The sequence below is a fragment of the Ursus americanus genome, chromosome 8 (genome assembly GCF_024610735.1).
Source record: "Ursus americanus isolate L20-20 chromosome 8, mUrsAme1.1.p, whole genome shotgun sequence".
Lineage (NCBI taxonomy): Eukaryota > Metazoa > Chordata > Mammalia > Carnivora > Ursidae > Ursus > Ursus americanus.
The window spans coordinates 15,305,258-15,330,853 of record NC_142134.1 but is presented as its reverse complement, the minus strand read 5'-3'; the positions used below and the strand labels follow the sequence as shown (position 1 = coordinate 15,330,853).

Sequence of the window (25,596 nt, the reverse complement as noted above, 5' to 3'; positions counted from 1 at the left end):
GCCTGACCTCTGGGGACTGGGATTGTGGGGGGTAGGCTTATATTTTCTACTTTACATATTTCCCTTTTGAAGTTTTGTAATCACACTTTTAAAATAACACATTTTAAGCTTCACTTATACAGTTCTTAGTTTTATTTATTTTTTTTAAAGATTTTATTTATTCATTTGTCAGAAAGAGAGTGAGAGAGGGAGAGAGAGCACAAGCAGGGGGAGTGGCAGGCAGAGGGAGAAACAGACTCCCTACTGAGCAGGGAGCCCGACGTGGGGCTGGATCCCGGGACCCTGGGATCATGACCCAAGCTGAAGGCAGACACTCAACTGACAGAGCCACCCAGGTGTCCCTACAGTTCTTAGTTTTAAAGCAAGGAATTAAAATGTCATCATGGGGATGCCTGGGTGGCTCTGTTGGTTAAGCGTCTGCTTTCGGCTCAGGTCATGATCCCACAGTCCTGGGATGGAGCCCTGCATTGGGTTCCTTGCTAGGCAAGAAGACTGCTTCTCCCTCTGCCTTCCTCTCCCCCTGCTTGTGCTTTCTCTCTTTGACAAATAAATAAAATCTTAAAAAAAATAATAAACAAATAAAATAAAATGTCATCATGAATAAAAATTATTGCCAAAGTAGCTAGGAAAAAAAATCTCAAAAAATAATACTCTGCTCAGTGCCACACACAGAAAGGATTTAGTAAGTCATTTGATGAACCAACACTCCTGCTGTCAAAGAAGCCAAAGTTGAGAGAAACCTGGGACCCCGTAATATCTGCAAGTTCTAGCTTTTACCATCCAGATCCTTGCTTCCTAAAGGAGGTTCATTGAGACTGAGAGATTAGAAATCAAAACTTGTATTTTATAACTACAAGAGGTTATTTTTTAAAAGCACAACATTTATCATTTGTTTTTAAGAAATTTTTATTAATGATTTGTTTTTAATCATTCATTTTTAATAAAAACAGGCAGATAGTTGATGTAAAAGCAGTCTATTATATTTAAGAAAAACACAAAAACAAGATTACTCTTGATGTAGTGGGAATTGGATTTTTTTTCTATTAAAAAAAGAGACCACTCTTTTATCTCTTAGATCCATTGTCTAGTATTAGGTAGTCAGCCTGATTGCTTTTTCCATGTTAGTTTTCATTTTTGAAGCTCAAAACTATCTAAACATCTCTGGTACCAATGATATATGAAAGCATAAACTATAAAGAAAGAGGTTATCATGGGGTTAAAATTTCAGATATTCTGATATTCAAGAGAGGGTCACCTTTTGCAATGGCATAGTATTTTAAGAGATTATGAAAAGGGCAGAAAGTATAGAGCGTCCACTCTTGGTGGAGATAAGAGCTATACTAAGGACAGAATCAAGCAAGAAACTACAGAATACTGTTTTGGGCTGATGACAAGGGAGAAGCTACAGAAATCTTTGAAATGCTGAATTTCACAGCAGTAACCTCTCTGGCCTTTGGACACTGCTGCTCGCTTCAACTTCACGTCTAACTGCCAACTCACACGGTTGAAAAGGTCTTCAACCTTCCCTGTGTAGATAAGTTCTCTATTTACTCTCAGGGAGGTAGATTTGTTCCCCCTCAAAGCAGAAAGAAAAGAAATAAACTACCTTAAGAAAAGTGGCCTTTTGAATATGTTTCTGTAAGCACAGAAGTTTTTAAGAGGCATGGAATGAAAAATAGATCTGACTGTTAAAGCTACATTAATATTCTTGAGAAAGACAGGTAATTAGTCTTGTTCATTTGACTGCTGCTAATGTCAAACCAATGTTTTTAATATTAACAGTATTGAAAAATGTGAAATTAAGCTTTGAAGCATTGATTCTAAACTTAGATTTACATCATTAAGGTGCATAATTCTCCGGCTGGAGCTCATTTATTCATTTCATTTTGGTTTTGTGGCCAATCACTGCTTCAAATTGAATGTTCTGTAAATGATTTATAGCTGCCAAGGCACGTTCAGGAAGAAATCTGTATGAAAAAAAGAGATGAAAAATTCTCAATTAAAAATTTTTGACATGAGAGTTCTTTTTTGTTGTCCGTTAAAATACCAAGAGTTTATCTGGTTTGCATTTAATCTTCCTGTGTTCCTCCTTTCTTCCTTCACATCTACCCCTCTCTCTTTTGTGTGTATGTGTGTCTTTTAATACTTATTGTTCAAATACTGTGAACATATAAAGAAAGCACTGATAGGTACTATTCTTCAAACCTTCTCATATTAGTGAAATCTTACAGGAGATTTTATATGATAAAGATCTGAAACTAAAGGTCTAGACTTATTGCTGACACTGTCAAGGAATCCTGATAGGAAGCATTCACAGAAAGACACCACCAAAACTCCATCCTTCCACCTCTCCTTAAATATTTACTGAATATCTATTACACACCTTATAATAAGGTGGACAAAAGTACTCAAAAAAAATAGCTATGGCCTGAGCAGCTTATTGTTGAGCTGAGAGGCTAAGAAAAGAGGAGAGGCTGTCTTGAAACAATGAATGAGAAATATCAGCCTTCTCTAATTAAGGGTTATAACTGTGAAGAGGATTCATGTGGGCTGGAATAGTGAAGAAAAACTTCCAAAGTGTTCAAGGATGGGTAAGATTTGAGGAGGCAGATGAAAGGAAGAGCATATGTGTGAAGATAACAAGACAGATGTAACACATTCCATGAAGAAAGTCATAGTGAAAATCACTTTGGTCTTGTTGACTAATGAAAGATTTACATCCTTGTTTCAGGCCAGGTGGAAGATGAGTGAATAAGCAAAGGGGCAGGGAAGCTCTGCTTGGGAGAAAGACCAGTATAAGAGAACTTGTACAGGCCTTTTAACTATCCTCACGAAGAAACCTCCATGCTAGTAATTGCATTTGCTCACAAAATTGTCTATCTCTGTTAAAGGAATTATATGTGAAGAAGATTAACAGTAAGTCCCTGTTGCTGAGTAACAAACCACCATGACAGCTCTACAATAATTCCAAAGACTTTGAGACTCTTGCTTATTGTACAGGGATATCTATTCTCCAACTCTGACAGTATGACTATGTTTATTATCTTGTTCATAAGCAACTATGCTATGATTTTGATTTTTTCCACATTAATATGACCTGTTTTGAGCCTAAAGAGAGGAGGAATCTTATGAAACTCCTTTCCTACAGTTGCTTAGCAACAAGACATTAGTCAACTCGAGATGATGTTGCCATGAGGTTGAGGTTATGCTGTTAGTCTATTGAAGCTAAAATGGAAGATTGAAATTGATGCAGCAATGCAGTTTGTCCCCTGTTCTTGAATGGTTCTATTCCAAGGTAGCACAGTTTATGTGGATTGGTTTCAAAATGACCCAAGAGCTTGTGAAGTTAGTATAGTTATCTTCTCATTGATACAATTTTAATCTATCATAAACTGTCCCTCAGTAGAAAGCTGAGATTATCTCTCTGGGTAAATAATCTTATCTCTTCTTAGCATTTTTTAAAATATTTTTTTATTTTTAAGTAATCTCTACACCCACTGTGGGTCTTGAACTCACAACCCTGAGATCAAGAGTTGCATGTTCTACAGACTGAGCCAGCCAGATGCCCTTTTCCCTAGAATTCTATGTAAGTTCTGCTTCCTAAGCCTTTAGTATCCGACTTCTGTGCTTTTTAATGGCAGGGGCTTTACTTGCATTATGTTATTGTTATGGCATGCTTAGAAAGGAGATATTAGCACATCTCCATTTTATATATGGAAAATCTGAGGCCACAGAGGTTAAATAATTCATCCATGGTCAAAGAACTACTAAGTGGTAAAGTGGTGTTTAATCTTAGGTGGAGCCTTCTTAATCACTGTATCATATTGTGTTCCTTTAAAAACAATCTTTGCTTCAGTTAGAACAGCCTCTAGCAGAGATGATATGGAAATCATAGAGGTGGCAGAGAACATCATTTAAGTACTGAAAAACAAAAAACTATCAACCAAGAGTTCTATACTCAGTGAACGTATCTTTCAAAGCTTAGGGCAAAATAAAGAATTTGTTAAACATACACAAGGCGAAAGAATTCACAACCAGCAGAGCTTCTCTGAGAAAATGTTAAAGGATACCCTTCAGGCAGAGGGAAAATGATACCAGATAGAAGTCTGGATCTACACAAATTAATAAAGAGCACCAGAAGTGTAAACCACATGGATACACATTTAAGAATTTACCTTGTTATTTAAATCTCTTTAAAAAGATATTGGCTGTTTAAACAAATGAAAACTATGTAATGTGGGTTTTTTAATATATGTAGAGGTAAAATGTATGACAATCACAGCATAAGTCAGAAGGGAGAGATAGAAGCATGCCACTGTAACGTTCTTAGCCTATACCTGAAGTGGTATAATATCATTTGAAGGTTGACTATGATAGGTTAAAGACACATACTATGAATCCTAAAGCAATAACTTAAGTAAGGAAATAAAGAATTATAGCTAGTAAGCCAAAAAAAAAAAAAAGGAAATAAAATGGAAGTATAAAAATATTCAATTAAACCAAAAGAAGGCAGAAAAAGAGAAAAAAGGAACCAAAAACAAATGGGATAAATAGAAAACAAACAGCAAGCTTTAAACTTAGCTTTAAATCTAACTATGTCAACAATCATATTAAATGTAAAGAGTCTAAAAACCCCCAATCTAAAAGCATAGATGCCAAATTGGATTTAAAAAAAAAAAAGAACCAACTATATACTACCTACAAAAATACATTTCAAATATAAGGAAACAGGTTAAGAGTAAAAGAACAGAACAGGATATACTAAGATAACATTAACTTATAGAAACTGAAGTGGCTATATTATCAGATTTCACAGCAAAGTATGTTTCCAGGGATAAACAAGGTTATTTCCAACATGACAGAGTAGTTAATTCCTCAAGAGGACACAATAATCCTAATTGCTATGCACAAAATAATAGGGCTTCAAAATATATGAAGCAAAAATGGAAAGAAAATAGACAAATTCACAATTATAACTAGAGATCTTGAGACCACTTTCAATAATTGATAAAACAAATAGTCAGAAAATCAGTAAAAATATAGAAGATTTGAACAGCACTATCAACCAATTTGACCTAAGCGGACATTTACAGCACACTCAACAATACAGAATACTCTACTCATTCTTTTCTTTCTTTATCTTTTCTTTCTCTCTCTTTCTTTCTTTCTTTTTATTTTTTAAGATTTTTTTATTTGAGAGAGAGAGTGTGTGAGAGAGAGGACAAGAGCAGGGTGAGGAGCAGAGGGAGAAGCAGACTCCCCACTGAGCAGGGAGCCTGATGCAGGGCTGATCCCAGGACTCCAGGATCATGACCTGATGGGAAGGCAGCCACTCAACTGACTGAGCCACCCAGGTGTCCCACTACTCATTCTTTTTGGGTGCACATGGAACACTTGCCAAGATAAACATGTTCCAAGCTTAAACATGTCTCAATAAATTTAAAATATTTAAGTCATATGAAGTAATTAAATTAGAAAACAGAAAAATTTCGAGAAAATATCCAAAAAGCTAGAAACTTAAAAATACATTTCTAAGTAACCCATGATACAAAAGGGAAACTAGAAGTATTTTGAACAGAATATAAATGAAAACAAAATATGTAGAATTTGAGGGACAGAACTGAAAACAGTACACAGGGAAACTTTATAGCATTAAGTGCCTATGCTAGGAAAAAAAAATCAATGAACTCAGTTTCCACATTAACAAACTAGAAAAAGGGAAAATTAAATGGAAAATAGAATCAAATAAATAATTAAGATCAGAAAAGGAATTAGTGAAGTAGAACACATGAAAAATACATAAAAAATAAAATAAACCAAATGCTAGTTCTTTGAAAAAAATCAATAAATTGATAAACCTCAAGATAGACTGAAGAGAATAAAAAACCAAAAAATACAAATTACCAATACCAGGATTGAGATATTCTAAAGATATTAAACATACAATAAGGGAAGATTATGAATAAATTTATGCCAATAAATTTGACAACTTAGATGAAATGGACAAATTCCCTGAAAGACACATATTACCAAGAACAAATAAGTAGCCTGAATAGCCCTATAGGTTTTAAAGAAATTAGATTTGTAGTTAGAACTTGTGTATAAAGAAAACAACAGCCCCAGATGGGTTAACTGGTGAATTCTACCAAATGTTTAAAGAAAAAAATAATGCCAATCCCACACAAGCTCTTCTAGAAAAGAGAAAAGGAGAGCATACTTTCCAACTCATTCCATGAGGTCAATATTATACTGACACAAAAATCAGACAAAGATATTACAATGCTGGGGTAGTTTGTTCTTTAAAACTCATCAGTATAATACACCATATCAACAAATGGAAATGAAAATGGAAAGAAAATATGATCTTAACATAGTTAGTAAAAGCATTTGATAAAAACTCTCATCAAAATACTAATAGGAGGGAACTTTCTCAACATGATAAAAAGCATCTATGAAAAAATATCTACAGCTAACATTACACTAAATTGTGAAATACTTAATACTCTTCTCTTAAGCGGAATACTTGGATGTATGCTTTCACCAATCCTATCTGATATTGCATGGAAAGTTCTAGCCAGTGCAATAAGGTAAGAAAAAAACCATACAGATTGGGAAAGAAGAAGTAAATGTGTCTTTATTTGCAGACAATACGATCATCTGAAATAACCTATAAAAAAATCTCTTAGAATCTACAAAAAATTACTAGAAATGAATTTAGCAAGGGTGCTAAATACAAGATCAAAATGCAAAAATCAAACACATACTAGTAACAAACAATGGGAAATAGAAAATTTTTTTGAATGCCATTTGCAATAGCATCAAAACATGAAATACTTTGGGATACATCTGATAATATGTGTGTAAGACTGAATGCTGAAAACTATAAAATGTTGTGTAGAGATATTAAAGAAGAGGGAAAAAAGGAAAGATATTTTATGTTCTCTATTTTCTTGGATTGGAAGACTCAATATTGTTAATATCAATTCTCCCCCAGTTAATCAATAGATTCAAGGCAATTTCCATCAAAACTCCAGCAGGCTTTTAAATAGACCCTTTATTTTTAGCTATATTGTGTTCTCTTTAAACAGCCTTTCCTTCAGTTGGAATAGTCTCTAGCAAAGATTAAACTGAGATGGTAGATGTGGTAGAGAAAATGAATCATTCTTTTTTTATAGATTGAATAAGACAGAGAAATAACAGAGAAAACTTAACTGTTCTCCCCAGGCATGGGGAGCTTCCACAGCAACATTCACAGCTGAAAGACTCTTCATCACACTGATAGCTCTGTTTGTGTTTTAGCATTTTAGATGTTTTGTGCTATACTTACTTGTCTAGTATTAAGTAGATATTGAAATATGATGGAACAAAAATCATCTTCTTATTTGTAAGTATTCCATCTATCAAGCTTCTTGCAACTGTATCTGTCTCCAAAAGAGGCCATAGTCTGTGATTAAGAAGAAAAAAGTTTGGTTCTTTTTGTTGGTGTTGTTTTAATTATCAAAGGCAGGAAAATTAACTTATCACGTCACCAAATTAGGATTTAAAGGGTTCCAGGATTCACTGAACAATGTTTCCTGCTCCCACACATGCCATAGGGATGTTTTGTCATCACAATCTTAAACTTTCCCATCCAGTGGGCATGTTTTATGGCTCACTCGGTCAAAATATCAAAAGGGTGGAGGGGCGTCTGGGTGGCTCAGTTGGTTAAGCATCTGACTCTTGGTTTCTGCTCAGGTCATGATCTCAGGGTCCTGGGACTGCACCCCAAGACGGGCTCCACGCTCCATGGGGAATCTGTTTAAAGATTCTCTCCCTCTCCTCCTCCTCCTGTTCGTGCTCTCTCTCTCTCTCTCTCTCAAATAAATAAATAAATAAATCTTTTAAAAATATATCAAAAGAGTGGAGAGGAATTAGATGGTAGAGGTGAAGAGGCTCCAGGCAAGGAAGAGTAGCAGGTGGGATTATTCTTGGGACAGAAAGAAAACATCTGACATCTTTCTTCAGGGCTTGTGGGATACAAGGCTATTGCTAAGCATACTTTCTTTCTTCTGGAGTTATCCTGTAAAGCTAGATTATTGATTTTTTTAAAAAAAATTTTATTTGTCAGAGAGAGAGAGAGAGCATGCACAAGCGGGGGTGGGGGGCAGGAGGCTGAGCAAGCAGAAAGAGAAGAAGACTCCCTGCTGAGCAGGGAGCCTGATGTGGGGCTGAGTCCCAGGAACCTGGGATCATGACCTGAGCTGAAGGAAGACACACTCCACTCACCGAGCCACCCATGTGTCCCAAAGCTGGATTGTTTTGAAGGCATTTAATTCTCGAGTTCCATGTCTGAATTGCCTATGCTACAATTTAATGAAAGTTCAAGATGCACCCAGGGAGTATTGCATTGCAACTGGAGGCGTGACCTTGCTTATACTGAACACTGTGAGCATGAGTTCTTGAGAAGCACTTATAACCACAGGCTCAGTGTAGAATGCCCACTAGTGCAAGATGATGACAAGAAATTAAAATGTAAATGGACTGAAAGTGTTACATCAAAACTAAGATGCATGGGCTGAACAGAAAAAGGTTGGGTGGGAGAGTTAAGTTATAACCTCCTTTCCTGACATGTTCCGTGATTTACTACAGATTATTGTGTGATTGAGGTTTCCATGGCATTGACTAGCAAGCCAGCAGGCAGAATTATAAATTAATACCTTTCTAAATTATTGGGTTCTGCCTTTTCCCTCCCTGATTTTTCCTACCTGGTTTCTTCAACCCAGTGTCTGAGCGAAGCCTGACATTAGTATATGAATATTTCAGCTTTTGCCAAGGAGATTCAGAATCCAGCCATCTGGGTCAACCTTCGGTAATGCCTGTCAGCCCCTAGGGTCATCCCCAGGCATCCACACTATCTGGGGTCACATTAGGCTTACTCTTCTCATCTATTGTGTCTTCTCCGCCCGTGGACCCGGTACTCTTGGCACACACTAAGCCTGAATGCTGGCCAAGAGGGTTTTATTAGGCCCAATTTGTTTAAGAAAACTGAGTCCAGAGTCTCAATCGTTCCACAGTATTTACTTAAATATTGGGTACTTGTTAAGTGCCTATGGTCTAGCACTGTTAAAAACTCCACTGCCAGGGAGTGACCACAGCTCCAGAGACCACACAGTAATTAGGTTAGACCACAGCTAATCCAGAGTTCCGAGTCAGTAGCTTCAAGGAAGCTTAAAGGAAAATTTGTTAGCTCTTTTGAATGAATGAAATTGGGTCTAATTCCCCTTTAGTAATAAATTGGCTTCAGATGGGCAAGTTTAGTGTATTTTGTTAACCTGCAGCAGAATAAATACCAGAGTTGAAGCAAATTTGTGAAGGTGTCTGAATGTTAGGGCCCATCTCCTTACCTTTCTGCTTTTTTTCCCTCTCCTTTCAGGACCAATTTCTCCTCTCTTATGGTTTCAAATCCTCCCTTACCAGACACAAATTTCTCACAGAAATTCATCTTGATTAAAGGGTTAGGAGCTCAGTTTATTGCTGCCCCTAGGAGCATTTGCATTTTTATGGAGGACAAGGAGGTAATGGTGATCAAATGCTGTGATTATATTTATTTATTTATTTTTAATATTTTATTTATTTATTTATTTGAGAGAGACAGAGATAGTGAGAGAGAGCACAAGCCAGAAGGAGAGGGAGAAGACGACTCCAAGCTGAGCAGGGAGCCCGACGCAGGGCTCGATCTCAGGACCCCAGGATCATGACCTGAAGGAAGATGCTAAACCAACTGAGCCATCCAGGCACCGCCCCCCTCCCCCCCCCCGTGATTATATTAATACATCAATGTTTTCCAAACCTATTTCCAGACTTATCTGGCAGGTATGCTTGTAAAGCAAAGCAAAACAAAACATCTCATTCTTGGAGCTCATCTCGGCCTACTCAATCAGAATCTCTAAGAAAGACCCATAGAACATTTATTTTCTATGTACACACAGGTAATGATTCTTAGGACCAGACAAGTTTGAAAAATGTTAGAGTACTTCATGCTAGCACCATGGAAGATGGAAAAGGGGCATATACCTGTACCTTTCCATACTCTTAGGAGGACAAACCATGAATGGGAGAGGGGGATGTTATATCACATTCATTTTGGGGGTGGGGTTTCTAGGAGAGGACACTCTTGACATCTCTGAGCACACCTCTCTAGCCTGTCCCACCCCCCTCTCATTCCCTCTTGGCACCTGAGTGTGTTGAACCTTTCACCTGGACACAAATAAACACCCAGTTGCCTAACTCATTGGCAGCTGGGTCACTCCTGCTAGTCATCAATGCATTTTCCCCCTTTATTCATCTAATTTCAAAATGAAACTTAAAGGCAGTATAACATTAAGAAGAAACATTTTTCCTTTTTCATTTTTTTCCTATTTTCTCAGTTGATTCACCTAAAAACTTCTTGTACAAATTTCATATCAATTTCTCATGCCATATTTTTATCCTGGCTTGACTTTGACCTCACCTTGTCTTTGGGTTTTTGGTGAACCCAGTATTCACAAAAACTGGGCAGAGACACGAGGTTTTGATTCCAGTTTTTCCCAAGGTTTCAAGTTCTAATGTCAGAGCTTTGTGGAAGCCAACAGCAGCAAATTTGCTGGAACTGTAAGAGAATTACCCACCATTATTACTAGCTTTCTACAAGAAGGCAATGCTGATTTGGTTTGAGAACAAGAAGCCAACTTCCACTTGGTCATCAATTTTCATTTACATTGTCTTACATGATTTTACAGAATTCTGAATGTACCAATTTCTTATTTAGCAATGATAGCAATAGAACGCATCCTAGTAATGTATTAACTGGCTTACTGCTCACGTTTCCACCCTAGTGTAAGGTGTTCCATGCAATCTTCAAACTGTTTTCTAATCAGTTTTAATTACTGTTTTTATTTTGAAAAATATGAAACAGAAAAAACATATTTAGAAAAACTTTGTAACTAATATCTACACTAAAACTTCTGTGGGACTCTACACATTTCTCCTCTCTTTCTTGTTAAGTGAGTTCCTAGTTTCTCTCTTGATCCTGGAGGCTGCTTTGGCTTCTAAATTTCATTGTGAAAATCTGCAGTAAAAAGACTTCAGGTGGTGCAGCTGTGCCTGTGTGCAGCCTTCAGCATATCGCTTTACCTTCTTTGATTTTCTGATTTTTAAACACAGGTAATAAAATAGAGGGCTGACTTGAGGATTAAATTTTATAACATATGCCTTATAACTTCATTACCTATAAGAATCTATATAAATGTTCATTGTATTTTTGGCTCAGGTGACAATAAGAACAGTAAAATTAAAGGCCAGCTGCTTTCTTAAGGGAGAAACAAAAAGGGAGAAGTATTAGGACATTGGGTTTCCACATTTCTAAACATTAAAAGAGCAAATGTTTAATCTGTGAAATTCTTACTTTGAAGTAAGGTTTGATGGTGGTAGAAGCAGCTTGAAACAACCATATGTATGTGCAACAATCCCTGACACTGAAATGGAACTACAGTGACTATAATCAGTGTCAGAAGTAATTCCATCGGTAACTCAGTTTAACCTTGAACATAATGTATAAGTACATAATAAATCTATTAATGACCCACACCCACACCCTCCCACAGATATTCATGTGTTCGCTGTTACAAAAAGAACTGGACCAAATGTTAGCAAGTTAAATTTTTCTATGAGGTTCATATGAAGCTGAAATAGGAAATGAGATACCATTGAAGGAGTTCACAAGGAAAAGATATTTTGCAAAGAGTGTATCCTCGGCGCCATCCAACCTTTTCTGTCTGTGTCCTTGGTAGATCTTGGAGTGTACTATCTACATCTTTTAATCAGATAGGGGCTTTCTCCCTCTCGCTCTTCCCCCACCTTCTGTCTCTCATCCCCACAGTCTTTGGTGGCACGAGCACACTGGAAACCGTTTTGGTCCGGGGCTTGCTCTGGTTAGCTGATCTTGGGCACGCAGGTGATGGCATACATTGATGTTCACCTGGACTTCCGTATGTTTTACTTTGGTCTGTGGTTCCCTGTTTCTTTTATCGACAAGTACTCATTCCAGGATACAATGGAAGCACACTTGGCATTATATTTCATTGCTCTACAGAGGAGCTTTCAGAAGTCTGAATATATTTTAACCATTACAACCAGTTTCATTGTTTTAGGAGAAGTCATTTTTAAAAGTTTATTCTAGATGACTATGTAAATTCTGTAAATAACCCTGCTACGAGGATTGGAATCTAAAGTCTAATAAACCTTTGAAAGGGTTATATAAATATCATTGCTGGAAAATACTTACCAATATGGAATAAGATAAGGAATCACTCCATGGCCACACACTGAAGCCACTGTGACGATGTGGCCATGATTTCTCTTCATCATGGATGGAAGAAGTGCTTTTGTGATCTTAAAGGTCATTGCAGAAAGAAAAAAAATGACTCAGGTGTTAGGTTTCTAAATTAGGTAGTTTTCTTTTTAAGAAAAAATAGCATTTGAGACAACTTTTAAGATGAAATTAAATACGTGTCAAGATTCCATAATTACTTCTATATAAATGACAGATATGAAAAAGATTGAAGTATTTGTTTAAGCTGGCATTGAGGGCCGTGTACTAAATATCACATGCTAAGAACTCATCTTAATATTTCCCCTTCTTCCCAGGGCACCTGGGTGGCTTGGTCAGTTAAGTGTCTAACTCTTGATTTTGGCTCAGGTCATGATCTCAGGGTCATGAGATTGAGCCCCATGTGGGGTTCCATGCTCAGTGCAAGGGCTGCTTACAGTTCTTTCTCTCTCTCTCCCCCAGCTTGTGTGTTCCTTTGTGCTCTCTCTCTCCCTCTCTTTAAATAGATAAGTTAAAAAAAAGATTTTTTAAATCAATTAAGTTTTTATTTATTTATTTGAGAGAGAGAGAACAGGAGCAGGGTAGGGGGCAGAGGAAGAAGCAGACTCCCCGCTGAGCAGGAAGCTAATTCAAGGCTTGATCCCGGGCCCTTGGGATCGTGACCTGAGCCGAAGGAAGACACTTATCCGACTGAGCCACCCAGGTGCTCCAAAAATAAAATCTTAAAAAAAAGAAAAATATTCCGCCGTCTTCCCTTCAGAAGGAATCAAATATCTCCTTTATGGATATATCATCTGAATAATATCAAGGGAAAAATTCAGTGTTTTCAGAACTGAAAAGACCCCTATGGTAATCTGGTATTGTGTAATTTTTTTTTGGTTTGGGGCTTTATCATTCTAATGAGAAGAATCTTGTGTAACGATATCAAATTTAAAAGCTGAATTTCGTCCTGATCCACAATCAGTATCCATCACGGTTGGATTTAGTACCTCCCTATTTGTAACACTGCATATTATATATTGATGTGACAGGAAACAAAAAGTCTTTATCTTCAAAAAGCTTTTGCTGTTTTGTGAGAAATATCAATATTTTATGAGAATTTTATAAACACACCCTATGGACCTTATGCAAATTCACAGCCAGAACTGCCAAACCAAGCCACTCCCAAACTTCTGACCCACAGAAATTCTGAAAGGAAAACAAACATTTATTGTTGCTTTCAGCCACTAAATTTTGATATAATTTGTTATGTAGCTATAGATAACTAACACAGGAGGTCTCTATGCAGTTTGGTGGTCATAATCATCAATCCTCATTAGCACATGTGAGGGGTTGGGGCAGGTGTGAGGACGACACATCTCTTTTTCTTCTCTTCCAGACTCCAGGTTTGCTCTAGGTTCTACACTTAATACTAAGGCGCTGGGAGATTAATCCATATAAATGCTTTTTACAAAGTCATATTTCAGTCTTCTGATAGCCAATTATAAGAGGCCTGTAGAACCATATATCTACGTTTGGACATGGATCTAGGGTTTGTCTGAGTCCCATGCAGAAAAGTTCCTAACCCCTATATACACTGGAGTAGCGATTCATGTTGTCCTTTCAGTTCTAAAATTCCATGGTATGAGGTCACAAGTGAATGTATGTTGTATATATTTCTTCTAAAGCACTGAAAAGATGTGCACTGACAACTCTTAGCAAAGCTCCCCAAATACATTGAGCACTTGGTCCATCCAGGCCATGTTTTGTGTTAGATTCTGGTGGAGAAGACAGACCAACTAGCCTACATTCTGGTGAGTTGTGTCCCTTCAAGCTGTGCCCTTCTGTCAGAGACTCTTCCACTCAAATTAATTTGGTGAGTCTTGATTTAAGGCAAATATAAAGGTGTGAACTTAACTACAACTTCATGTACCTTCAGAGGTGTGAGATACGCACAAACCAGAAATGTTTCTCACACTCACCCAAAAATGTCCTAGGATGTTGACCTCAAAAGTTTTGGTAATCTCTTCATCCTTGCTACTAAGAAGGTCAGCTGGATATATTGTCCCGGCATTATTCACCAGGATGGTTACATCTCCCACTTCTTTCTTTACCTTTGAAATGGAAAAAACACATTCACTGTTACAGAAACTCAAAGTTTTGGGGGGCGGGGGAAGGAAGGAAGGAAGGAAGGAAGGAAGGAAGGAAGGAAGGAAGGAAGGAAGGATGGATAGTTTCGGGGCTGATGTCATCCAGGGATTAGATTCTTTATTTCACTTGACGAGATCTCTTAAGAGTTTAGGCAGGAAAGAACTTGAGGCCAGAAAGTGGATGCAAAGGGAACACTGTCATAAAGCTAGGAGAAACTTCTTTTAACATCTAAATTTCATACCCTGTAATTCATAGATTTTTAAAACTTGTCTATAAAGTGAAATTAATATTTGTGTTGATTAACTGATTTATCAGTCCTGACCAAATATGTTTATAGTGCTGAGTAATGTTGGTCCTACCACCTACTAGCCATGTGCCCCCGGACTGGCTAACCCCTCTCAACCTCAGTTTGCTTGTCTATCCGGTGAGGTCAGTAGGGTTATTGTAGAGATTGCAGTCATTTATCAGAGTGTTTGGCTCATTGTATTTGATATCTACTCTTTTAAAAATTGTTATAACTATTAACATCACATTTTCTATAGAAGACTAGCAGCAACATAAATAAAATCCCTTATAAAAAAAGAATTACTGCACAAGTAATAGGACTAAAATGAAATTAGTGAGTGATCCTTTCTCCTGGGGATAAATCTCTTCTCTGTCACTCTGTATCACTGCGAAACTTCTGATCAGAAAGAAACCGACTGATGATATGAAACAATAAGAAGAGACAGAGTTGAGGGAATTCTATGCAAAGAAAAAATACATGCCCTTCCTTCTTCATACAACTTCCTCAGTTCTAATCTAAATCAGGCAGCCAAAAGGCACCTTTACATTTCCCATGTCAATGGATACAAAATGATTTGAAGGAATTTGTATTCTGAAGTCTCACCTGCTTGACGAAGTTATAAATGTCTTCTCGGCTACCGCAGTCCACCACATACGCATGCGCAGTGGCCCCCAGTTTTCGGCACTCGGCGGCCGTCTCCTCAACACCGTGCTGTCATCGGAAAAGACAAACGCAGAAAGATGTAGGTCAGTTAGGGGACAAGAGTGGGAGAGAAGGAACTGGAGAAGAAATATCTTTAAAGATTAAAATTCATGTCCAAAATGCCCTCCTTGTTTGTACGAAAGCTTCATGAGAGACGCTGCTTGGCTAAGTGCGCAGAGATTTTCCCTGGCTTTTCTGCCAGCGAGCGCTCCGATCAGGCGCGGGTTTTCACTTTGGCTTCATTCTCAACAGCCATTCTCCGTCAAAGTGGGGAGGGGAGGGAATCCTTCATGTTTTTCTAGCTTTTTATCTCAGGGGAGAGGACTTCTCCGGGAGGCAGTTTTTCTAAAGCAGGCTACTCTCACAGCTAGAGCGTGCTTGAAAGATGTCGCTCTTTGTGGGGCCATGAATGGAGGTGGTTGAGGACACAGAAGAAAACTCAGTTTTTTCATTTAACATATATCTTTGGAGCACCAACCACATAATAGGTAGCAAAGCAATTCTAAACACGTGGTAATTTAAAACTCTATGCCCCTGCCTGTCATAGTTTTCTCGATGGTTCTAATTGAACCCTCTCACAGGGAAGGAGAAAGAGGGATCCTTATTTGAGGAAGACTTTCATAGGGAGACAATGCTACTACTCATGGGGATATAATCTTGCGTGCAGGTGTTCCTGAGGGAAAATGGGGGAGGGCCACTGGATAGAGTCTCGTCTATGTAACAACTTTACGGATGTAATAACTTTGTAGTAACTTTATAACAACACTAGGACATGGAGATAGAGAAACTTGTTTTCAGCCTAAATTCAAAGACCTTTCTTCTAAGGTAAAATTGTCCTGTTTCTAGACCTGCATTTCTGGAAAATTGGAATTCTTTTCAAATTTTGACCTCTATTTATTTTATTGAGATTATAAGGTTTTAAAAAAATTACACTTTTTCCTCTCACAGTATATAGACTCTTCACTGTGATGAAGAGGCAAGGGCACCTGAAAGCCCTTTTCTCACACCGGGATGTCAGTAGTGTGGCTGTTGCTTGCGGGCAGTCCCTGAATGGGTGGCAGGTGGGTTCCCTTAGCCAGCGCCACCTGCCTTGGGTCCTTCATATTCCACTACCTCAGGTAAGCCCAGGAGCAGTAGCCTGAAATCCCAAAGAATAGACCCAAACAGAAATTAGGACATGTAGTCACAGAGTCAATGTCCCCTCATAGACTTCTGGGGGTTGCAGAGGAGTAGAGAGGGAGGACAGGAGCTCTTTCACCAATTTAGGCTTTAGCTGGTAGCTTGCTTATTGCCGGATTACAAGAACCACCAAGCATTCTTTTGGCTCTAGATTCACGGTTAGTAGAGAGCATTGGTAACCAGAGCTGTCCTCAGAGGCTTTGACTGAAGAATTAAAAATTTGTCAGGCTTATAACTGAGCTACAGAACTGCAAAAATATAATGCCTTGTCTTTTTGTGAGCAAAATAGTTGCTCTAGCTTCAACTCCAGGTTGCATGGTTTACTCCACTTTTCAGAGTTTTCCTAAAGCAAGTTTAGATTGAGTGAGGGCAAGCTGCTAGTATATTCATTAGGTAAGGCAAAAGAAGCCAGCCATAACAAAAAGGAAGTTGGTACCTTCCACAGGTAAAGGAGATCTGAGTTACATTTGCAGCCCTAGAGTGAATAATTTAATACCTGTAATGTTTAACCATAAAATCCAAAGATTCAAAGAAATCCTGTGAGGTTAGGTGACTCATCCTTCAGGCAGAATCTTAAATAAGTCATTTTTATTCCTTGTCACTGGAACTTTAAAAATGTAATAAGAATGAATCCTTTCCCTCCAACCACACATCTGGAAAGATCCAAAGGTTAGATTTTATCAAGTCTTTTTCATGGATTTATACTTATTTCTATTTTTTTGATGAATGCTTGAGAACACCAGACAACTCAATTTGTAAATTCTTGTCCTCTTCTAAAAAGTGCATTGGAACCTCTTCAAGGCCCAAACTGATGCCAAATCACTTTCATGTATATCAACTCATCTATTAAATGCCTGTGTCTGTTACACAGAAATTTATCAACTTTTCCTTGTATAGTATTCTTTGCTGTCTGGAAAGAACCAGAAAAGAACTACTTTTCTAAGTTCAAGTGACATTTCTTTTTAAAGATTTTACTTTTAAGTAATCTCTGCACCCAACGTGGAACTCTGACTTATAACCCCAAGATTGAGTCACATGCTCTATCAACTGAGCCAGCCAGGTGCCCCCAAGCGACATTTTTGAAAGCTTTAAGAAATAGGGGACAGCTGGACATGATAGCAAAGAACATGGGAGAGCAGTAATATAATGGCAGTTAAGATCTCACTGTGATTTGTGGAAAATCTGATTCTTAAAAAAAAACCAAAAAACAAAAACAAAACACTTCACAGTTTTTTCCAGTCTTAAAATCCGGTAACATTTTTCTATGTGTATTTTCATGGCCTTACCAGAATTCACAAGTTTAGGGGAAAGGACACAAAATTTCAGCTATTTCACTCTTATTCTGAGTAGCTAATATAGCGTTTACAAATAATAGTACAAGAAAAATGAGTGCTCAAGACAAACGTAACCCACTGCTTGTGGGTTTTATTTAACACAACTAATATTTACTATGGCTGAGCATTGTTCTAAGCACTTACAATATTTACTTGTTTAATCCGCTTGCCCAGGAGTACACAAACTTTTCTGTAAATTGCCAGAAAGTAAATATTTTAGGATTGTGTGGATATGAGGGGAGGCACTAAGAGGTCCTGTCGTATGTTCTTCTTTGTTTCTTTTTTGGTTTTTGTTTTGACATGCTTTCAATAATGTAAAAAACATTCCTAGCTCAACAGCCTGCTCAAGGACCAGGTTTGGCCCGTTAGCTGTAGTTTGCTGACCCCTGTTCTTGCCCATCCTGTGAGGTATTATTTCCTTTTGAAAGATAAGGAAATGATGGGGTGCTTGAGTGGCTCAGTCGGTTAAGCATCTGCCTTCGGCTCAGGTCATGATCTCAGGGTCCTGGGATTGAGTCCCACATTGGGCTCCCTGCTCAGCGGGAGTCTGCTTCTCCCTCTCCTCTTGCCCCCCACCCCACCTCGCTCGTGCTCTCTCTCTCAAATAAATACATAAAATAAGAAAGAAAGAAAGAAAGAAAGAAAGAAAGAAAGAAAGAAAGAAAGAAAGAAAGAAAGAAAGAAAGAAAGAAAGAAAGAAAGAAAAAAGGGAAGCTTGGAAGTAGCCTGGCTCCGAGTCTGTGTTATCAACCTATACATATCATGGCATAAAAAAATCACTGCTTAGTTCTCAATTATGTTCCCTTTGTCAAACCATCCCAATGCAAATGTAGAATAAGGCACTGGAGAATTTATGAAATGCTGAAAAAGAAAAATAGAAAGGTAAGCAGTTGCTAAGTCAAATAATGTTTACAATATATGTCTTGTGACTTTAAAAGATGGGCAAGTGAGTGCATTACCTTATTAATATCCCACAGAACCAGCTGGCTCTTCCGTTTCGCAAATTCATAGGCAGTCCACCTGCCTATTCCGTGCCCGGCTCCTGTAATGAGAACAACCTCCCCGGCCACAGATTTTCTTCTTCGGGGAAAGAAAACCTTCACCAGTGCCTCCAAGTAGGAGTAGGTGATGGTGAGCAGAAGCTGGAGGATACCCAAGACAATATTCATGGCTCTGCTCTGTACTCTTCTCCGGCTCAGTCCTTGTCTAATGCCAGCAGGGAGCCACCCTCCACACAGAGATCCCGGGAAGAGCTGCACTCCAAGTGTGGATGGGACTGGCAGAAGTAAGCCAGGTTTGCTGCAGACTTTGTCCACGTGTTCTAGTAGATTGGAAACACCTGAGTTTGGACGTGATGCAATTGCTACTTAAAGCTTGGCACAGGGACAAAGGAATCCTGGAGAAAGAGCTCTCTGGACTTGCTTACAGAGCAGCAGTTCTGTGCTGTGTTGCACAGTGAAGTTTCACCTCTAGAAATAATTCTGTTTTTTAAAATTTTATTTTCTTTTATTTATTTGAGAGAGAGAATGAGTGGAGGGAGGGGCAGAGGGAGAAGCAGACTCCCCACAGAGCGGGGAGCCGGATGCAGACTGACCCCAGGACTCTGGGACCATGACCTGAGTCGAAGGCAGACATTTAACTGACTGAGCCATCCAGGTGCCCTCTAGAAATAATGCTAGAGATAGTGCATCAGCTAATGGTCTTTTGGTATTCTCTTGGTATCTCTCTGTAAACCATTGTGTGTGTGTGTGTGTGTGTGTGTGTGTGTGTGTGTGTGTGTGTTTAATTGAAGGAAAAGGAGAAAGCAGAGATATTATCTTCAGGAGACTTAAATAAGTATTGGCCAACCAACCTTAGTGTGATTCATTTATTCATGAAATTTCAGCATCAATATTTCAGTGAACTAATTATTTCACAGGAGGTGCCCATTTCCCCAAAAACCTCTTGAGTTTGGAGGAGATTGGAGGTTATATAAAGCAATCAATCCCCTCTGTGATGCTATGGGAATGAGCATTAGATTAGGAGCCAAGTCGCCACTTAAAAGTGGTGTGACTTCCGCGTGATCTTAGCCAAAAGGCCGAGAAGTGATAAAAGCAGCGTGACTTCCAACACCCCCAAAGTAGAAACAACTCAGGTGTCCGTGAATGGATGAATGGATAAACAAAATGTAATATATACAAACAAGGCCATATTATTCCTTTTTTTTTTTTTTGTAAGATTTTACTTATTTGTCAGAGAGACTGAGATAGAGCCACAAGCAGGGGGAGCAGCAGGCAGAGGGAGAAGCAGGCTCCCTGATGAGCAAGGAGCCCGACATGGGACTCGATCCCAGGACCCTGGGATCATGACCTGAGCTGAAGGCAGCCACTTAATCGACTGCACCACCCAGGCATCCCATATTATTCCTTTTTAAAAAATGAATGCAATTCTGATACATGCTACAACATGCATGAACCTTACAAACATTATGCTAGGTGAAATGAGGGCCCGAAGGGACAAATATTGCATGACTCCACTTAAATGACCTAAATAAGTCAAATACACAGGGACAGAGACTGGAACCTTGGTTATCAGGAAATACCACCCTTTCTTTGGATTCCATGAAATGAGAAAGTTATAGGATTTATGTACATTACTGTAACCCACTGTTTGTTTAGTCTAACTATAGTAATTTGCCAAGTACAAGTTGAAGAATGTAATCTCTTCAAATAAATATTGTTCCCCTCCTTTCTGGAGAGTTCATTAGTACACTGTCAAAGGTTCTGTGTACTGCCAAACTGATAAAGCGGTATTAGGTAGTCTTAAATGTCTTGTAAATTTCTTGAGGCTCCTAAACCTAGTTTCTTTCTTTTTTTTTTTTTAAGATCTTATTTATTTATTTGAGAGAGAGAGTGAGAGAGCACAAGCAGGGGGAGAGGGGCAGAGTGAAGCAGGCTCCCCACTGAGCAGGGAGCCTGACATGGGGATCTAGTCCAGGACCCTGGGATCATGACCTGAACCGAAGGCAGAAGCTTAACCGAGTCTCCCAGGCACCCCAAAACCTGATTTCTATCCAGACAAACCCCAAGTTCACATCTTATAGAGGCCTCAACTTATTTTTTGTTTATGAAACCTGTTGCTTCATCTCTGCATATCAATCCAACTTCTTATCGAGCAAAGAGAGGGTCTTGATCTCTATAGTGCACTTTTCAGTATTTCTTTCCTTGTTCCTCTAATTATTCTTTCCCTATTAATTCCAACTTCTTCCTGCCTACAGGACCTGTCTCTTTTGCTTTCAACTATTTTCTGTTTTCTACCATTGTAAAAATATTCTGTGAAATCTTCTTCCACCCCACCCGTTTGCCATTGCATCGTTCATCTCGTACTATCAAAGTATTACACAATGATTACCTCTGTTTTCTGATTTCTATCCTTGGGAGGATAGAAATCTCTTGCCCCTTTACTCTCTATCTGGTGCAAAGTGCTACAATGGTCCTAAATAGAAGGAGCCATCTGAGCATCACCAGACCTGAAGATGGGGGGAGGGTGTGAGGTGAGCCATAAATGGGACCTAAAGGGTGAGCAGGGCTGGCCATGTGGTGAAGAATGTTCCAGATATAGGAAACCATGTGTAGAGGCACTGGGAAGTGAGAGATCATGGCACATTCAAGGACTAGGAAGGTCCGTCTTGGATAACAGAGTGTGGTGCAGAGAGAAAATAGAGAACATATCAGAAGCTCAGTCACTCAGAGTCTCAGCATCAAGGAGGGCTAGTGAAAGGTTTTGAGCAGGGGATGGCTATCATCAGATTTACAAATACTGCAGGATGGAGAATGCATTAGAGGAAGGGCAAGAATAGATGGAGGGAGACCAGTTGGATGTCTGTTCAGTAACCCTGGCCAGAAATGGTGGTGGCCTGAATGCACATGGTGGCAAAGAGATATTTAGGAGAGGGAATAATAGAATAAATGGGCATTCACTCAATAAATACATATCAAACCCTTTGCAAGTCTTAGCTACTATTCCAGGCATTGGGGATATACCATTGAGCGAAATACATAAAAACAAATCACTTCCCTTAGGAAGCTTTGCTCTAGGGGCAATGTAGACAATAAAGAAGGTAAATAATCAAAATATATAGTATACTCCACAGTAATAAGTATCAAGGAGAAAAATAGAGGACAGAGGAATCTTACAGGGCATGGCCCTGTAGGCAGGGTTGCAATCTTAGATATGGAGTGAGAAGTTCTAAAAAGACTTAAAGGGAAGATAGAGGTAGCCACGTGGCTGTTCTGCAGAAGAGCATTCTGGAGAGGAAGCAGTAAAGTACAACGGTCTTCAGATAGAAACATGTCTGTGGGCTGAGGATCAGCAAGGGGACTGGTATGGCTCGAGAGAACTGAAAGAGTGTGAGGCTAGTGAGAGTTTTATAGGTCAACATAGTTAAGCTATAGTTTTCAACTCTTCAGTGCAACACTAATCTAGATATTGTTGTGAAGTTATTTTGTGGTTAACATTTATAATCAATAGCTTTTAAATAAGACAAAATTATTCTTAATGATGTGGATGGACCTTATCCAATGAGTTGGAAGGCCTTGAAAACAAAACTGAGCTTTCTCTGTGCTATGGACTGAATGTTTGTGTCCCCCCACAAAGTTCCTAGGTTGAAACCTAATCCTCAAAGTAATGGTATGTGGAGGTGGGGCCTCTGGGATGTGATTAGTTCATAAGCCCTCATAAATGGGATTAGCATTCTTGTAAAAGATCCTGGAGAGCTCCCTTGCCCTTCCGCCATGTGAAGACACAGCAAGAAGACAGGCTGGTTGGCTGTGAACCAGGAGGCAGGCTTTCACCAAGACACTAAATCCTGGTGGCTTGATTTTGGAATTGCCAGCCTCTAGGACTCGGAAGAATAAATTTTGGTTGCTTACAATCCACTTGGTCTTTGGTATTGTGCTGTAACAGCCTGAACTAAGACACCCGGAGCCAGAAGAAATTCTGCCTCAAGACTGTAGCATCAACTTCTGCCCAGGAGTTTCCAGTCTGCCAGCCTCTCCTACAGGTTTCAGAGTTGCTGCCTCCCACAATAATGTGAGCCAATTCCTCAATGCCTTGAAAGATATCTCTCCTCGTATGTATGTATGTATGTATGTATGTATGTATGTATGTATGTATATAAAACCTCCTCCTGGTTCTATTTCTCTGGAGAACTCTGACTAATATAGGTAATAAGCTAGGGGGTAAGTAAGATTGGATTACATATGGCCTTCTAGCTCATGGTAAGGACTTTAGCTTTAAATTTTAGGTGAGAAGTAATGGGGGATTTTGAGCTGAAGCATGACATGATCTCATATTTTAAAGACTCATTCTGGGGGTGCCTAGGTGGCACATTCAGTTATGCGTCGGACTCCTGATATCAGCTCAGGTCTTCATCTCAAGGTCCTGAGTTCAAGCCCCACTTTGGACTCCATGCTGGACGTAGAGCCTACTTAAAAAAAAAAAAAAGATTCATTCTGGCTGCTATGCTGGGGGGAACAAGAGGTGATGGTGACTTGCATCAGGGTGGTGGCAGTGGAGGTGATAAGAGGTGACAGAATTCTGGATATATTCTCAAGGTAGAGCAAACAGAATTGCTTTTGTAATGAATGTGGAAGGAATCAAGGATTACACTGTTTTTTGGCCTGAACAACTGGAATAATGGGGTTTGGAACAGGTTTGGGGTAACATCAAAAGTTCAGTTTCATAAATCTTAGGGTGAAATGCTTGCTGGTCACACCAGCAGAGACATTAAGAAGGGGGTTACATATGTGTGTGGTATTCAGAGGAGAGATTCAGGCTGGAAATGTGGGAATGGTGACCAATATTGAATGTGTGTGCCAGAGGTTAGAGGGTTTTGGAGAGGTGAGAGATGAGGTGCGCAGAGGGAAGGAGGCAGGAGTAATTCTAAGTTTTTACCTTGGACACTTGGTAGACATGCCATTCTCTGCTAGGGAACACAGACGGTGTACAGAAGATGCTAGGTTTTGCATGTGTTGGTTATAAGAGATTTATGTAACTGGAACTGGAGATAACAGAGGAGATTACACAATCTAATTCAGTCCTTTTACAGATGAGAAACAGAGGTTCCTCATCTGTAAAAGGACTGAATTAGATTGTGTAATCTGAAACAGAGGTTCCAGCGCAGCTAGCTTGAATTGGATGGCCCAGTGCTCTTTTTGCCGTACTAGGCCACGTGTAATTATAGGGAAGACTATGAAAGTAAAAGGCACATCTCTTTTGTCCCAAGATTGTCCAGCCATGCCTATACCAATTAAAAAAAAAAAGTGGAAATGAAAGAGAAAAAGGAGAAAAAAAAACCTTCAGTGGTCAGATCGACTCTATGGTCAAGTGGGAATTCCTATGTATTTTGGAAGGATGTGATGTCCAGCACAGGTCCAGACTATCCCAGTATTTTCGGGCTCAGCATTTTAACTTTAGGAAACTTGAGACTGTTGTGATATTGGGTCAGTCCAGGCTAGCCTTTTTTCAGGTAGAATACTCGGGCACCTGCATGCAGCATTTTGTTTCACCTTAAAATAATTCCTAGATGAAAGAGCTTCAATCAGAGATTATCATTGGCTGATTATGGAATATTGTTTGAATACCAAGGAAAGCTTGGGCAAAAGGAGATACAGGGTGTTTAGGGTGATGGTTCGACTCTCCAAGAATTCCACTGAGGCTGTCCGACAGTGCGGTTGCATTCAAATCCTCAGCCTGACCTCTGAGTAGCTGTGTGATTTTCGGTTAAGTTTGTTGAATCTCTTCAGGCTACCTCATCTATAAAATGGGAAGAATGATGTCTACCACCAGAATTCTTCAAGGGAATAAATCTATCACCAAGCCTGGAAGAGGAAGGTCTTAATAACTGCTCCCTGTCCCCACAGCAAAATCCTTCTTAGCTGTTTACGCACTAATCAAGCTGGTGTTGATGACGTACTAAGGGTCAATTGTAACCCTTTTCCGTGACCTGATTCCTCACTCTTTCTAATCATCATTTCCATTAAAAAGAATAGATTTCTGGCAAGTGAGAATGGTGGCATGGGGACAGGGACAGGGAAGAGTGTTTCTGAAGGCAAGCATGGGAATATTCTCAAAGGGAATAAGAAAGGCCAGTGAATCCTAGTCATCCCAGGCAGAGCCCCAAGGGTGATAGCAAGAGCTCAGACTTTATGGTGTGTCCAGGGAGGGCTGGTTCCTTGCCAACGGTCAGAATATCCCTACCCCACAAAAGAGCCATCTGTCATCAAGGTCTTAGTTTAGGACCACAGAATACCATGACAGTTGATAATTAGAGAAGTCTTTCCTGTTTACCCCAAGACAACATAAGCCTCTTTGATTTTGGTGTGATTCTCAGAAGCAGCCCTATCGATGGCTGAGATGAATTTTCCCACTAAATTGTGGAGAAGTGGGTTTAGAGTTAGAATTCATTCACTCAAATCAACAGTTAAAAGTTTTCAGGCCTAGGGATGCCTGGGTGGCTCAGTTGGTTAAGTGGCTGCCTTTGGTTCAGGTCATGATGCCAGGGTCCTGGGATCGAGTCCCACATCAGGCTCCTCACTTGGCAGGGAGCCTGCTTCTCCCTTTGTCTCTGTCTGCCGTTC

The 25,596-nt window shown here is 39.2% G+C and overlaps 1 protein-coding gene across 1 annotated transcript; it reads right to left on the bottom strand.

Annotated features, from left to right (window-relative positions):
• Nucleotides 1-1,747: 1,747 nt before the first annotated feature.
• On the bottom strand, nucleotides 1,748-19,274 carry HSD17B13 (hydroxysteroid 17-beta dehydrogenase 13). The gene is made up of 7 exons (XM_045791511.2): nucleotides 18,937-19,274; nucleotides 15,366-15,473; nucleotides 14,308-14,439; nucleotides 12,302-12,408; nucleotides 10,490-10,627; nucleotides 7,328-7,444; nucleotides 1,748-1,967 (listed from the first exon to the last, which is right to left on the bottom strand). Exons 1-7 carry the CDS (start codon nucleotides 19,144-19,146, stop codon nucleotides 1,877-1,879), a joined length of 903 nt encoding a protein of 300 aa, XP_045647467.1. The 5' UTR covers nucleotides 19,147-19,274; the 3' UTR covers nucleotides 1,748-1,876.
• Between the last annotated feature and the right edge of the window lie 6,322 nt (nucleotides 19,275-25,596).

Coding starts and splice junctions, on each gene's coding strand:
- HSD17B13 (XM_045791511.2), bottom strand. CDS start 19,146: ATGAATATTGTCTTGGGTATCCTCCAGCTTCTGCTCACCATCACCTAC. Junction 14,440..15,365: donor TTTATAACTTCGTCAAGCAG/GTGAGACTTCAG, acceptor TCCATTTCAAAG/GTAAAGAAAGAAGTGGGAGA. Junction 10,628..12,301: donor CCTTATCTTATTCCATATTG/GTAAGTATTTTC, acceptor ATTCTCTTACAG/TTCCAGCAAATTTGCTGCTG.